The sequence below is a fragment of the Pelophylax lessonae genome, assembly GCF_965119305.1.
Source record: "Pelophylax lessonae genome assembly, chromosome: 11".
NCBI classification, from domain to species: Eukaryota; Metazoa; Chordata; class Amphibia; order Anura; family Ranidae; genus Pelophylax; species Pelophylax lessonae.
The window spans coordinates 184045004-184059458 of NC_138778.1; the positions used below are offsets into that span (position 1 = coordinate 184045004).

General features: G+C 46.0%; 1 protein-coding gene across 1 annotated transcript in view; it reads right to left on the bottom strand.

Annotated features, from left to right (window-relative positions):
- Positions 1–3870: 3870 nt before the first annotated feature.
- The window catches only part of CD79B (CD79b molecule), a 51016-nt gene continuing 40431 nt past the window's right edge, over positions 3871–14455 (bottom strand). The window contains exon 7 of the mRNA XM_082272870.1: positions 3871–4319. Within this exon, the coding sequence (XP_082128996.1) occupies positions 4221–4319 (99 nt within the window). The 3' untranslated portion in view covers positions 3871–4220. The remainder of the gene's footprint in view (positions 4320–14455) is intronic.

A 14455-nucleotide genomic window follows, 5' to 3' on the forward strand; every position in this document is an offset into this window, starting at 1 on the left:
GGCTGGGCCATTCAAGAACAGTCACGGAGTTGTTGTGAAGCCACTCCTTCATTATTTTAGCTGTGTGCTTAGGGTCATTGTCTTGTTGGAAGGTAAACCTTCGGCCCAGTCTGAGGTCCAGAGCACTCTGGAGAAGGTTTTTGTCCAGGATATCCCTGTACTTGGCCGCATTCATCTTTCCCTCTATTGCAACCAGTCGTCCTTTTTTAATAAATCTGCAACAATGTCAACAATTCTGTGTTTTTCTGTCAGTATGGGGTGCTATGTGTACATTCATGAGGAAGAAGAATGAACTTAAATGATTTTAGCAAATGGCTGCAATATAACAAAGAGTGAAAAATGTAAGGGGGTCTGAATACTTTCCGGACCCACTGTATGTATGCTTTAACTTTAAGCATCAGTAAATCACTGCTCATTTAAAAATTGTTTTTTAAAAAATTTGTGTTCATTGATACATGCCCCCCCCCCCCCCCCAGGGTTGTACTCGGACCCCTATTCCCTTTGTATACCCAATTACTTGCATATAAGCCTTCAAAATCTGAACTTTGACTTTTTAAATAAGTAAGCTTCTATGGTCCTTTAGTTGGGACTGTGATCCACTGAACCAGTAGTCTAAATCTGATCCCCTAGTGGTGACATTCTTAAACCACCAGCTTCTAGATACTTGTAGGCAGGTATTAGACTGTTACAAAAACAAGGCAATCCATATTTTAAAATATTTTATTTAAACAAACTTTATGCATATAATATAATAGTTATATATCACTGTAATGTATTAAAACACTATAGCTTATTTGATACACAGTAAGCTTTGGATGAAGATGAACTAAGGATGGAAGCAGAAGAATGCTAACGTTGCACAGAAACATTTTGCTATACCAATTAGTGAGGAGTTAAATCTTTTATCTATCTTCAATAGAAAAATTACAACTGTGGCTAGTTGCTTTGAGCAACAGAGACACTTACTGGCACCTCAACTATCTCCAAAGTGAGTCTCCAAAGTTGTACGATTTCTAGTGTGACTTTGATCCAACTTTACATTCTCTGGACCAAAGTCAGGTGACTTGACTTTACACCTGTGCCATTGAAAAGAATGTGCTACGACTTGTCATGCAGCTTTGATGTCTAAAGTCGCTTGACAAGTCGCACAAGTGTGAATAGAGCCATAGTGAAATAATAGGAATAGGGCTGATTTGTAGGTGAAGCAAGGTTAAAGTGTCAGTCCAACTAGTTCAGTTTATGGGCAATGCTGGATAGTGAAGCCACCAGGTGTTTTTTTTTTTTTTTTTAATGTTTTGGGGGTTTTCTTAGCAGGATTTGTGCACTAGAGTTCCCAGGATGGTACACCTGCTGCTGGATGTAGGAGAGCGTCTAACCCCTACTGTTTAATTTCCTAATCTTAGTTAATATGGTGTGTAACTGTAGGAGTGGGAGCACCTCAAGGTGGATAGGGACACACAGACATCCAAAGTGAATGAGAGCAGTGCCACCATCTATCTCAAGTATAGCTTGATATTTGAATATCCACGATAGAAGAAGTCAGTGGGAAAACTGATCCATCAGATCATACTTATGACTACAGCATAATTTCGAAATGGACTGTCTTTCAAAAGAAACTACTGTTGCCCACAGCAACCAAACCATTTAAAATTTTTCCTAGAAGAATTACCTGTGTAACCTCTCCTCTTTGTATAAGTTAGCCCAAAAGCCCAAATGTATTAAATATTGTGCAGTAGATAAATATAACTTAGAAACTCAGAAAAGGGAATAGACAAAGTAAAAATGTTACACATTAAAACTCATGTATATATGTGTACAGCATTCAGCACAATGGTGAGTGGGGTCTACGTGTATCACAGCACTGGGCATCAAGTTAAGTGTTGCGCTGTCATGTAAATAAGTGCAATATCACAAGAAGAGGTCTATTCAGACTAAATGTACGTCAGGCAAGGAAATAGGGGTAACGTTGTGACACCCGTGGAGGGTATGGGACAATTGTATGTTTATCCAATGCCTGTTTTAACTTTGCTGTTGACCCGGGTCCAAGGTTCCTTAAGAATATTTGTGGGAATTTTCCTTATTGATATCCACAAGGCGGCTGAAAAGCAGGGGGTGATACCTAGAGTGAGGGGTGAAGCTCACTGATGTGAATATAGATCTTGGTAGGTCTAACGATCTGGTAAGAGGATATATTTGTCCTGATTTCCTATGGCGAGCACTGGGTGTTGCACCTAATTAAGAACCAGAGGAAATTTGCACATCTTTATTCATCACATTTGGATTTGATTTGATTTCTGGACACTTGATGAAATAGTTTTGTTTGGATTTTCATTTAGTATTTAATTTTAGTAATATTTGTGAAAGATATAGCACTTATTTTTCATAACAGTGCAACATGTTTTTTTTTTTTATTGTATTTTTGGTATATTGCTGTGTACAATATTGTGAGTGCTGCTGTTAACTTCAATTTTATTTATTTTATCATCACATTTATACACCAAGCGCAGGTTCTTTTTTTTATATATATATATCAAGTTAGGTGTGTTCTACCCATAATACTGGGACACCTCATACACTTTTTTTTTTAAAAAAAATAAAAGGAAACCGCATCAATGTAAGATTCTCGAATATAAAAACAAATAAACTAGCTTATACAGATATACACATCGCCTATACAACATGCAACCTCTGCTCTGGTTACTGGCATCTGTGGAGCTGTAAATTATAGTTAACGTCAACAGTTACCTTTTCTGCACTTTAACTATCAAATTAATGTGCCAGAGAAAGGTTAGCTAATTTATACATATCTGCAAACAAAAATTACCTTTAACATTAAATAAGTTATCTCAGTAAAAGCCTGGCTAGAACCTATGCACAGCTATGCTCCTATCACACAGGCTACTCTGTTCTTGACAGCAACGGAATCTCTTATGAGACCCTGTTCTCTAAACTAATCTGACGTTCCCTGCAATAGAAGAGGTATTATACTTACCTTTCTGGCAGCCTCTGTTACCTTACTTTCCTCTCTTCCATCACTGCAGCCTCCATAGGACTCTTCAGCATTCAGCACTTTCAGGAGTGTTAAATGCTAGTGTCCCCCCACTGCATTCTGTAGTTTCATCCTCCAACCCCAAGCCCCTGCTGTGTCCTAATGTGATGTAAATTTTGAAAGATTGAACCACAACATGTAACAGGGGACATGGGCATTGACACTCCTGGACATATTGGTTTACGGTGTGCGTCTTCACTTTTTAATTTTAATATGGCTAAACAGAAGGGCTAAAATAGTTACCAGAGAATGCAGCCTCAGGATCATTCTAGTGCTCTTCACCAGACCAAAATCATCATTTGGTCATGTGGTCTCTGCCAAAGGGGAGAATCTGAATTCATATTGGATGATCTTTCACTTTAGCGGAGATTATATGACTGAATGCACAGGCTTTTCGTTCATGTGAGCTACACTAGAGAAAACGTGGAGCAGCGTTTTCTCCAGAACTGTATTTCAGTCATTCCGTTATTTTTATTCATCCCACCAATTGTGTTCACGTAGACAATCGTTTAGGTATAATTCCTCTTTAAATGCATTTGCAAGATATTTTTGTTACTGGTATGCAGGTATTTTTTTTCTCTTCATGGTTCATTGTAGGCTTTCTGTGAAGACCGAAAGTTTCAACAAAACACCGTCTTCGTCATACTCTGCATCTTCTGCGCATAGCGTGTGGCAGTACATGAGCACACATGCAAATGCATGTAACCTAACAGAGGGTTAATAACATATAAAAATACACAAATAAGACCAATAACAAAATCAAACGGGGGGTCTAAAATGTGGATCTACAAATAGGGGTACAAAAGATCCAGCAGAAATAAAATAGGGTAATACTGGAATAATAACCTCTAAAAAGTGGAAAAAACACTTGTGCATCTATTCCTTAGACCTCTCTTTAAGCCATCTCACAGGGTTCCTGGGACATGATACTTTATATTTAACCACCCTGGTATATCCAAAGTAGATTGGTAACTGCAGAAAGTTCACCTTGACCCTGACAATATACAGACTTGTTAGTCCTTTATGAGAGTCATTTCCAGTGAAAACGCAGATCTCACACTCAGGGTTTGAAAGTAAATGTATGTAAGTTGGCACTGTATAATGCAGAAGCCAGAGACTGTAAGTCCAGCGGTTGCTAGTGGAGACTTTGTATTTCTAGCTCTGGACAACCCTACTCCAGACATGGATGTTCTCCTTCCATTGTTTTAGAGGCAAGCACTCGCACTGTCTGGATGTCCTCATAGGTTGGTGATTGGTATGCCTCCAGTCCCTGTTTAAAAGACATTAAAACAAATACATTTTTATCTGCAGCACAGAAGACTATAATAATAAATAACACAACTCCGGCTTCACTGAAGTCAGACTAGATGGGCCCTGATTGGTTATTACAGGTACTGCGCTTAGTGCTTAGCTCTGTGCACTATTCCATTAAGGGCTCTTTCACACGGGCGTTCCGTATGTCCGTTTTTCATCCCATCCGTTTGCGGATGAAAAACGGACATAATGTATCTCTATGTAAATACGGATGTCAGCGGATGACCATCCGCTGACATCCGTTTTTCGTCCTTTCAGTTCAGTTCAGTTCAGTTTTTTGGAACGGAAGAGAAACCTATTTTCTCTTACGTCCTCCGACAGTCGCCGCCTCTTCATATTCGTCACATATGGGTATTAGACTTTGCTCCGAAGGAGTAGCTAGGCAACAGAATATGTTAACATTAAAGCTTTTAACATATCCCACCCTCAAGGGGTGGTAACCTCAGTCAATACCCTCCTACTTCCTGCAACCATATCTCAGTTTTAATGTCTAGCTTGTCAGGAGTGGCTGGCTCTCTCTGTGCTGGGGCTTTCTGCCCCAGACTCTTTCTTCTTTTTTGAATTTTTGTTTGAGTTTTCTCTCTACCTTTACTTAGCTGTTCTTTTTGTCAGCGTTAGTTAGTTCTTCGGATGAAGAGGATCATGCGGGCTGGGTCTCGGGCTGATCCCCCTGGTCGCAGGTCGTGGGTCAGTGGCTTCCCAGCCTGCCATCGAGCGTTCAGCCAGGTAACGCTCCTGGCACAGTGAACGACCCATCCCTGTTCGGTGCAGGGATGATTGGTGAGGTGGCTACCTCACTGGACGCTGTGCGGTTTCTTAACCCCCATTCTGTGCATCTTGTATGCGACTCTCCCTGCCTCATGTGCAGCGGCTTGTTCGCCTGTGCGGGTCCCCCACGCCATGTGAGGTAAGTGTATTTATGTGGGGACCTGTCTGTCTGGGGGGGTGTCAGTCTGGGACTGTGTAACCTGCCTCTATTCACACTGTTTGTCTCCCTATCTCTCGGCTGCATGCTGTGGGCTGCAAGGGGGGGGGGGGAGCTGTGTGACACTGTGTGTGTCAGCCTTGTCAGTGTGAGAAGCTGTGTGCTGTGGGGCATGTTTTGTGGCATGTTTGGGCATTATACAGCGATCGCTGCGGCGATCTGACATGTGTTTTTTTATACATGGATGACATGTGTGCATTACTGTACTGTGGAGCGGCGGTTTCGGCGCCATTTTGCCTACACTCGCTCCGGCCGCATGTTCTACATGCATGGCGGCCATTTTCTTGTAGCCTCCCATAGGCTTTCATAGAGCGCCCTGGCAGCATCACTTCCTCTTCTCCAGGAACACCGATCGAGGCAGCAGCAGCGGCGAGGGTCTCCTCAGGTTTTATCCTTCTGTTCTTGCTATCCATTGCCTGTGTTAAGTTTGATATTCCCTGTGGGGGTCTTATTGTGCTTGTGTGCGGTGCGGTGGGCTGCGCTCGCCGCGCTTGTTTAAAGGGGCAGTTAACCCTTTATTATCCGGCATTTGTTATAGGTGCAATGGATTCTCAGGAGGGCAAATTTCCTACCGCCTTGGTGGAAAGCCAGGGGACCGCTGTTTCCCCCCCAGGGGGGGATTTAGCCACTATTGTGGCTGGCCTTGCTGCTCAGGTGCAGATGCTGGTGGCTGCTCAATCTACTAAAAGACCCAGAGTTGCTCTTTCCTCTGATTCTGAGGGTGAAGGTGATGGGGCCGTTATGGCGGGGGCCTCCTTGTCGGGGTCCCGCTCCTCCCTGGATCTTGTGGGGTCCGAGGTGGAGGCTGAAGTTGAAGGGGTTGATAATTCTCCCCCTGGCTCGCCTGAAGAGCTTGCAATCATGGATGAATTGATTGCTTCCATAAAGCAAACACTGCGTTTGCAGGATGAAGTGTGTCCCCCCGCTGCCTTGGCGGCTTATGGGACGCAGAGAAAACGCAGGACGCCGCAGGTTTTTCCCTGCAATGATGATTTTCAGCGCGCTGTTAAGGAACAATGGCGCAATCTGCGCAAACCTTTTGCTGTACCAAGTAGGTTCAAGCTGCGTTATCCTTTCTCGCCTTCCACTGATGAACGGTGGTGTGTGCCTCCCCCAGTGGATCACGCAATTGCGGTTTTAAACAAATCCACTGCGATTCCTGCAGAGGATTCCCCTGTGTTCCGTGATGCCACGGATAGGAGATTGGAGTCTCTTGCCCGTCATACTTATTCTGTTACGGGTTCTATGCTTAAGGCTCTGTTTGCTTCTCTCATGGCGGCCCAGGCGATCGCAAGTTGGACGCAGATGCTTAGGCGCGTCCTAGTGGCCGATTCGGCCTCGCCGGCGACCCTGGATATGGTGGATCAAATCCACCAGGGTGTCATGTATCTGTGTGATGCGGACCTGGACCTGGTTCCGTTGGCTGCACGTGTGCACAGCGTGGCGGTGTTGTCTCGCCGCCTGGTTTGGTTGAAATGTTGGTCGGTGGACCAGTCTTCACGTAAGACCTTAGCCAATCTGCCTTATGATGGGTCTCGCCTTTTTGGGGAGTCCTTGGATGTGTTGATTAAGGGGATCACCGGAGGTAAGAGCACTCTCTTGCCCCATTTCCCCAAGGCTAAGGGGGCTTCTGGGAAGAAGCATGCTAATTTTCGGCCCCCTCGGGGGTCCTTTCGTGCCTTTCGGCCGCACTACAAGGGCAAGCCATTCAAAGGTCAAGGCTCTCAGAAGAAGCCCTGGTCTGGTAAACAGAAGTCCGGTCAATCCGGATCCACAGCCCATAACAGTGCGGCCTGAAGGGGCGCCCTCACCCAGTTTTGGGGTGGGGGGACGCTTGCTCGGTTTTCTTCAGCCCTGGTTGGCCCGTGTGCGGGACAGATGGGTTCAGGAGATCGTTCGATCTGGTTACAAGATCGAGTTTCTCTCTCGGCCGGAGAGCAGATTTTTTCCCTCAAATCTTCAACTGTCTCCAGAGCGTTTGCGGGACCTACACCTGGCGGTGCGGGACCTGAGGGCTCAGGGAGTGGTGGTTCCGGTGCCTCATCGGGACAGATTTAGGGGGTTTTATTCCAATCTGTTCACCGTGCCCAGAAAGGAGGGCAAGGTTCGTCCAATTCTGGACTTGAAGGCTCTGAACCGCTCTGTGCGGGTTCGCAAGTTCCGCATGGAATCCCTGCGGTCGGTGGTGGCTGCCCTGGTTCCGGGGGAAATTTATGGCCTCCATCGATTTGAAGGATGCGTATCTTCACATCCCCATTTTCGAGGGTCACCAGAGGTACCTTCGATTTGCCATTGCGGAGGATCACTACCAGTTCGTGGCGTTGCCTTTTGGTCTCGCCTCGGCTCCGCGGGTCTTCACCAAGGTGCTTGCACCGGTTCTGGCATTGTTGAGGGCCCAGGGCATTTCTGTCCTGGGGTATCTGGACGACATTCTGGTTCGGTCTGCGACCAGCCAGGGTCTGGAGGAGGACCTGTCTGTCACGATGCAAACTCTACAGGAGTTTGGTTGGACGATAAATTTCCCAAAGTCGACGCTGAGTCCGTCGGTTCGTCTTCCCTACCTGGGCATGATTCTGGACTCGGTACAGGCGAAGGTCTTCCTGCCGGAAGACAAACTCAGAACTCTTCAGGAGGAAGTCAGGTCCCTCAGGGACGTTCCGCACTCGTCTCTAAGGACGTGCATGAGATGTCTGGGATTGATGGTCTCGGCCTTCGAGGCGATTCCCTTCGCCCAGTTTCACACGCGGGGTCTCCAAGCGGAGATCCTGTCCAAGTGGGACGGGCGACCTCAGTCTCTGGATCTTCAAATCTCGTTGAGTCATCGCACCAGAAGAGACCTTCTGTGGTGGCTCCAGTCCCCGATGGTGTCCGGGGGCAAGTTGTTTCGTCCTATCTCGTGGACGGTGATCACCACGGATGCCAGCCTGTCGGGCTGGGGTGGTGTTCTGGGCGTTCTGTCCGCCCAGGGGACTTGGTCGGAGGGGGAGTCCTCCCTTCCGATCAACATTCTGGAATTGCGTGCGATAAATCTCTGTCTTCATCGCTGGACGGACCGGCTGCGGGGCTGCCCGGTTCGGGTGCAGACGGACAATGCCACGGCGGTGGCCTACATCAACCACCAAGGGGGCACCAGGAGTGCCCGAGCGGCTCGAGAAGTGGCCGACATTCTGACTTGGGCCGAGACTCATGTCCCGGCGATAACGGCGGTTCACATTCCGGGGGTGGAGAACTGGCAGGCGGACTATCTGAGTCGCCAGACCCTGGATCAGGGGGAGTGGTCTCTCCACCCGACTGTCTTCCAGATGTTGTGCGCGAAGTGGGGTCTTCCAGATGTGGACCTGTTCGCGTCTCGTCTCAACAACAAGGTGAGAAGGTTCGTGGCAAGGACGCGCGACCCTCGGGCAGACGCGTCGGACGCGTTAGTAGCCCCGTGGCATCAGTACAGGCTGATGTACGCGTTTCCACCGATTCAGTTGCTGTCCAGGTTCCTTCGCAGGTTACACTCGGAACGCAGCACGGTGATTCTTGTGGCACCGGACTGGCCTCGCCGGTCCTGGTACGCAGACCTCGTGAATCTGGCGGTCGACGCCCCGTGGCGTCTGCCTCTTCGAGACGATCTCCTGTCTCAAGGTCCAATATACCATCCTGCTTTACAGTCGCTGGCTTTGACGGCCTGGCTGTTGAGACCGAGGTCCTGAGGGAGAAGGGTCTCTCCCCAGAGGTCGTTCATACCTTGATCAACACGAGGAAGTCTTCCTCGGGGAAGGTTTATTACCGTACTTGGAAGGCCTATTTTGCTTGGTGTGAGTCCAGGGGATTTTCTCCCCGCACATACTCGGTTTCCCGAGTGCTGTCCTTCCTTCAAACGGGTGTCGATCAGCGTTTGGCGCTGGCTACGATAAAGGGTCAGGTATCTGCGCTGGCCGTTCTGTTTCAACGTCCCGTGGCTTCCAACTCCTTGGTTGGCACTTTTGTTCAGGGTGTGCGGCATCTGGTTCCTCCTAGGAGAGATCCTCTGCCCCCTTGGGACTTGAATCTCGTTCTATCTGTGTTGCAACGTGCTCCTTTTGAACAGATCAGGGAGATCTCGTTGTCTCTGTTGTCCAAAAAGGTCGCCTTTTTGGTGGCGATCACTTCGGCTCGCAGAGTGTCGGAGCTGGCAGCTTTGTCCTGCAAGTCTCAGTATCTGGTTGTTCATTTGGATAAGGTGGTCTTGCGACCTAATCCTTCTTTTCTTCCGAAACGAGTTTCGGAATTCCATCTTAATGAGGATATTGTCTTGCCTTCGCTGTGCGCGAAGCCTAAACATCCAAAGGAGGTGAGATTGCATTCTTTGGGTGTTGTTCGGGCGATAAGGGTTTACCTTAAATCGACTGAGTCTTTTCGAAAGACGGATTCCTTGTTTGTTCTTCCAGAGGGTCCTCGGAAGGGCATTGCGGCGTCGGCCTCTACCATCGCCAAATGGATCAGGCAGACCATTGAACAGGCCTATGCTTTGCAGGGGAAGGTTCCCCCTGTGCCTGTGAAGGCGCACTCTACTAGATCTCTGAGTACGTCTTGGGCCTGTCGTCATGGGGCTTCTGTAGCCCAGGTGTGTAAGGCGGCGACTTGGTCGACCGTGCACACTTTCACAAAATTCTACAAAGTAGATGTTCAGGCATCGGCGGATGCTTCTTTTGGCCGCAAGGTTCTTAGTGCGGCGATTCCCTAGGGTCCCTATGGGGACCACTGGCTGTTGGGATAAGTTTTTTATCCCCTGGTTATTTGTCTTTTCCTGGGTTGTTGCTCCTGTTGAGCACCTGTTTTTTCCTGTTGCCCAGCTGGGTTCCTTCCTTTGGTAAGGTTCCTTTCTTTGATGCGGAGACTGCGTTGCCTTTCGGCGCGGATGCGTTTCCCACCCCTCATGTTTGCACTGCTTTGGGACGTCCCCATATGTGACGAATATGAAGAGGCGGCGACTGTCGGAGGACGTAAGAGAAAACGGAATTTTTGTAAAATCTTACCTGTAAAATTCCTTTCTCTGAGTCCTCCGACAGTCGCCGCCCCCGCCCCTCTTTTGGGGTTTGGTTGTATACTCTACTGCTATTCCACTAAAACGGAGATATGGTTGCAGGAAGTAGGAGGGTATTGACTGAGGGGACCACCCCTTGAGGGTGGGATATGTTAAAAGCTTTAATGTTAACATATTCTGTTGCCTAGCTACTCCTTCGGAGCAAAGTCTAATACCCATATGTGACGAATATGAAGAGGCGGCGACTGTCGGAGGACTCAGAGAAAGGAATTTTACAGGTAAGATTTTACAAAAATTCCGTTTTTTCTTCCGTTCAAAAAACGGAACGGACGCAAAAACGGATGTCAGTGGTGTCATCCGCTGACATCCGTATTTACATAGAGATACATTATGTCAGTTTTTCATCCGCAAACGGATGGGATGAAAAACGGACAGACGGACCGGATGACACAAGTGTCATCCGTGTCCGTTTCATAAAAAAAAAAAAAGGACCTGATCGGGCAAAAAAAACTGAACGCCCGTGTGAAAGAGCCCTAAATAACCCAATTAAATGTTGGATTTTGGTGAACTTTTTATAGACAGTTTCAGAAAGCAAGCGTATTTACAGTTCACTTACAGCAATATATTAGTTTGATTCAAATAGATTCTTTTTTGTAGGATTCAAAACTGCAATTCTCTTTAGCCATCTTCAATAAAGTGTCCTAACTTTTAGAGACAATGCCATCTTGCCCATTTGGAAAAAAATGACTGTTTGTGGAAAGGTGTGTCCCCTGACCCACAGATACTTGCTAAAATCCCCATTGTCACCTGATTTTGTACATTTGGTGGAGGAATTACATCATGACCTCTGTCACGTGACAGTGCTCAGGTGTAGAAATTGACTAATTTGAGTAGTCACATTTTTCCCCGTACCTGGAAGCACCTGGTACTGTGATAGAAGGAGGAGTTCCTGGGAAGGAATGGGGCTTTGCAAAGGCACTGCTACTTTGCTCCAAATGTCCAAGGTGACCATGTTTCTTTGAGTAATACATTTCAGAAGCCAATTGGAATCTATCTTGTAGTTATCTGAGAGCAGCAAATAAGAGGAATTATTTATTGAATAAGGCCATTTGTCTTCAAAGGTCAATACTGCACACAACTGATACTTGAATTCACAAGGAGAAACAGTGTATTTAACTACTCCTGGACCAGAAGGATTTACCCCTTAATGACCAGGCCATTTTTTGCGATACGGCACTGCGTTACTTTAACTGACAATTGCGCGGTCGTGCGACGCTGTACCCAAATAAAATTTCTATAATTTTTTCCCACAAATAGAGCTTTCTTTTGATCACCCCTGCGATTTTTATTTTTTGTACTTTAAAAAAAAAAGAGTGACAAGTCTGAAAAAATATATATTTTTTACTCTCTGCTATAAAACCATTCAGAATAAAAAACATAAAAAATAAAATTTTTTCATCATTTTATGCCAGTTTGTACATATTTTTGGTAAAAAAAAATCCCAATAAGTGTATATTGATTGGTTTACGCAAAAGTTATCACGTGTACAAACTAGGGGATAGATTTATGTCATTTTTTACTAGTAATGGCGGCAATCGGCGATTTTTAGTGGGACTGTGACATTGTGGTGTGTTTACAATGGCAGACCGCTGTTCTGTCTCCACAGGGAGCTATCGCTGGTGCCTGGAGGCAATCGCGGCTACTGGACCCACTGATTGGCTCCCCCTGTAGCCAATCGGTGTCTGTTCGCCCCCACTAGCGGTCCTACGAAACGACATACAGAGCTGACTTGCCACAGTATATGTACTGTTGGTGGTCGGGAAGTGGTTAATCTTCAGCTGATTTATTTGAATTTCTTAATTTTAAACTAAAGTACCTAGATGCCTTGGAAGCATATGTATAAAAGGAACAGGTCATTCATTTGGCAACACAGCTAGGCAACCCATATCAACAAGCCCTGTTTGTGCTTTCACAAATCCCTAAAAGCTATGTGTATGGTATCAGTACCATTCTTTACTATGCTACAACTGCATTTTGAACTAAGAACAGCAGGGGGCACCAGCACTCTGAACTTAAACTTGCTGATTTTGAATTAACTGGGGAATAGAGTTAGACAAGTGTGTATGTTTTATACCTGCATGATTTAAGGCAGTACATCAGGGATGGGTAATTCATTTTCCCAAGGGGCGACATTGGAACCTGGGACTGTATTGAAGGGCCAAACAAATAGGCTGAATATTTAACTTAAAATACTTAAACCTTCCCAAAAACAGTACTGAAAAAGTGTGTGTTTTGCAGTAGGTTCAAGCCCAGCAATAAATGTTTATTAGCCTAGAACATTCAATTTTACAATATATACCTGTGGGGCGGAGAGCGAGCAGTGGCAACCCCTTCCCACATGCCTGCACCTGCATCATATCTTTGTTGCCCACCTCCCATGGTCTTCCCTAGTCGCTTGAGGGGGAAGCATTAACCCCCTCTCCGAGTGGCCATGGCCGCTCAGAAGTGCGACTGCCACGCTGTTGGCGACTGGCAGACCAATGAAGGCAGACGCACAGCTACCTCCATCTTGTTGTGTATAAAATTAAATAAGTGCGCAGGATCAATAGTGTGAATAGCTGCAACCTTCGAACCAAATGGTGATAAAATTGTGTAGAAAAGAAATCAGGTGCGCTAAAATTCACTAGTGTCACAAATCAGGAAAAGGTGTGACACTATAATGAGTGTCCCCCATATACCTGTGATGTGTTTCCAAAATTGATGTGCACTTGAACGGGTGTACAGTAAATACTATGCACCCTGGTGCATATACTTGGGTGTGTTATGGTGAATAGGTGATGATAAATGGATAATGTGATACCAACATAAACCAACAAAGTGCACAAGTAATTCAAAGAAAAAGTGTCCAATATTTCAATGGTTGCCACCTCAGTGTATAGTCCATATACATATAAAAGTGCATAAAGTCCCAATCGTCCCCTCACAGGCTAAAGTAAAATCCACAGGCTAAAGGTGGTGGAACCCATCTGCACCCCACGGATCTAGAGGAACCCACAGAGTGGATTTTACTTTAGCCTGTGAGGGGACGATTGGGACTTTATGCACTTTTATATGTATATGGACTATACACTGAGGTGGCAACCATTGAAATATTGGACACTTTTTCTTTGAATTACTTGTGCACTTTGTTGGTTTATGTTGGTATCACATTATCCATTTATCATCACCTATTCACCATAACACACCCAAGTATATGCACCAGGGTGCATAGTATTTACTGTACACCCGTTCAAGTGCACATCAATTTTGGAAACACATCACAGGTATATGGGGGACACTCATTATAGTGTCACACCTTTTCCTGATTTGTGACACTAGTGAATTTTAGCGCACCTGATTTCTTTTCTACACAACCTCCATCTTGTTGACTAGCCGACACGTATTTACAGTTGATTTCTCATTAACCTCACGTGGGCTGAACAAGGACAGCCAAAGGGATGGATATGGCTCAGGGGCCGTAAAATACCTAGGTCTGCATTACAGTCTTATAATATACATATAGAATGTTGATTTTGTTATTTAGTATTTCAGCTATACAGTACTAGCATTGTGTTTAAAAAACCATCAATACATTTTACTTCATAACTAAACAGAAACTATCATTACTGTGTCAGCCCAGGGCTGGGGAACCTGGGCAGAGGTAGCTATAAATGAAGAAGCTTCTCATGTTTATTTCAGCAGGATGCCTATTTATTTAATCTCCAGGTCAAAATAGTAAGCACTTTTCCTCTTCAGGGCCTTACTCTTTCACACGGTCCGCATTCTGTTGTGGACCGTGCTCTGCTCAGCTGGGATCGGCGGATGACAGCTCTGTCTCTGCACTGTGTGCGGAGAGGGAGGTGTCAGAGCCCCGCTGCTCTCTATGGGGAATCGGATGAGAGCGGACCGCCTGTCCGCTCTCATCCGATCCCATCCGATCCGATCCCCAGGACGGATGGAAAATAGGGTTTCCATCCGTCTGGATTTCACGGACAGGATCAGATGCGGATGGCAGCGGGTTTCAGCGGACATGTCACTGCTGACATCCGCTGCTCCA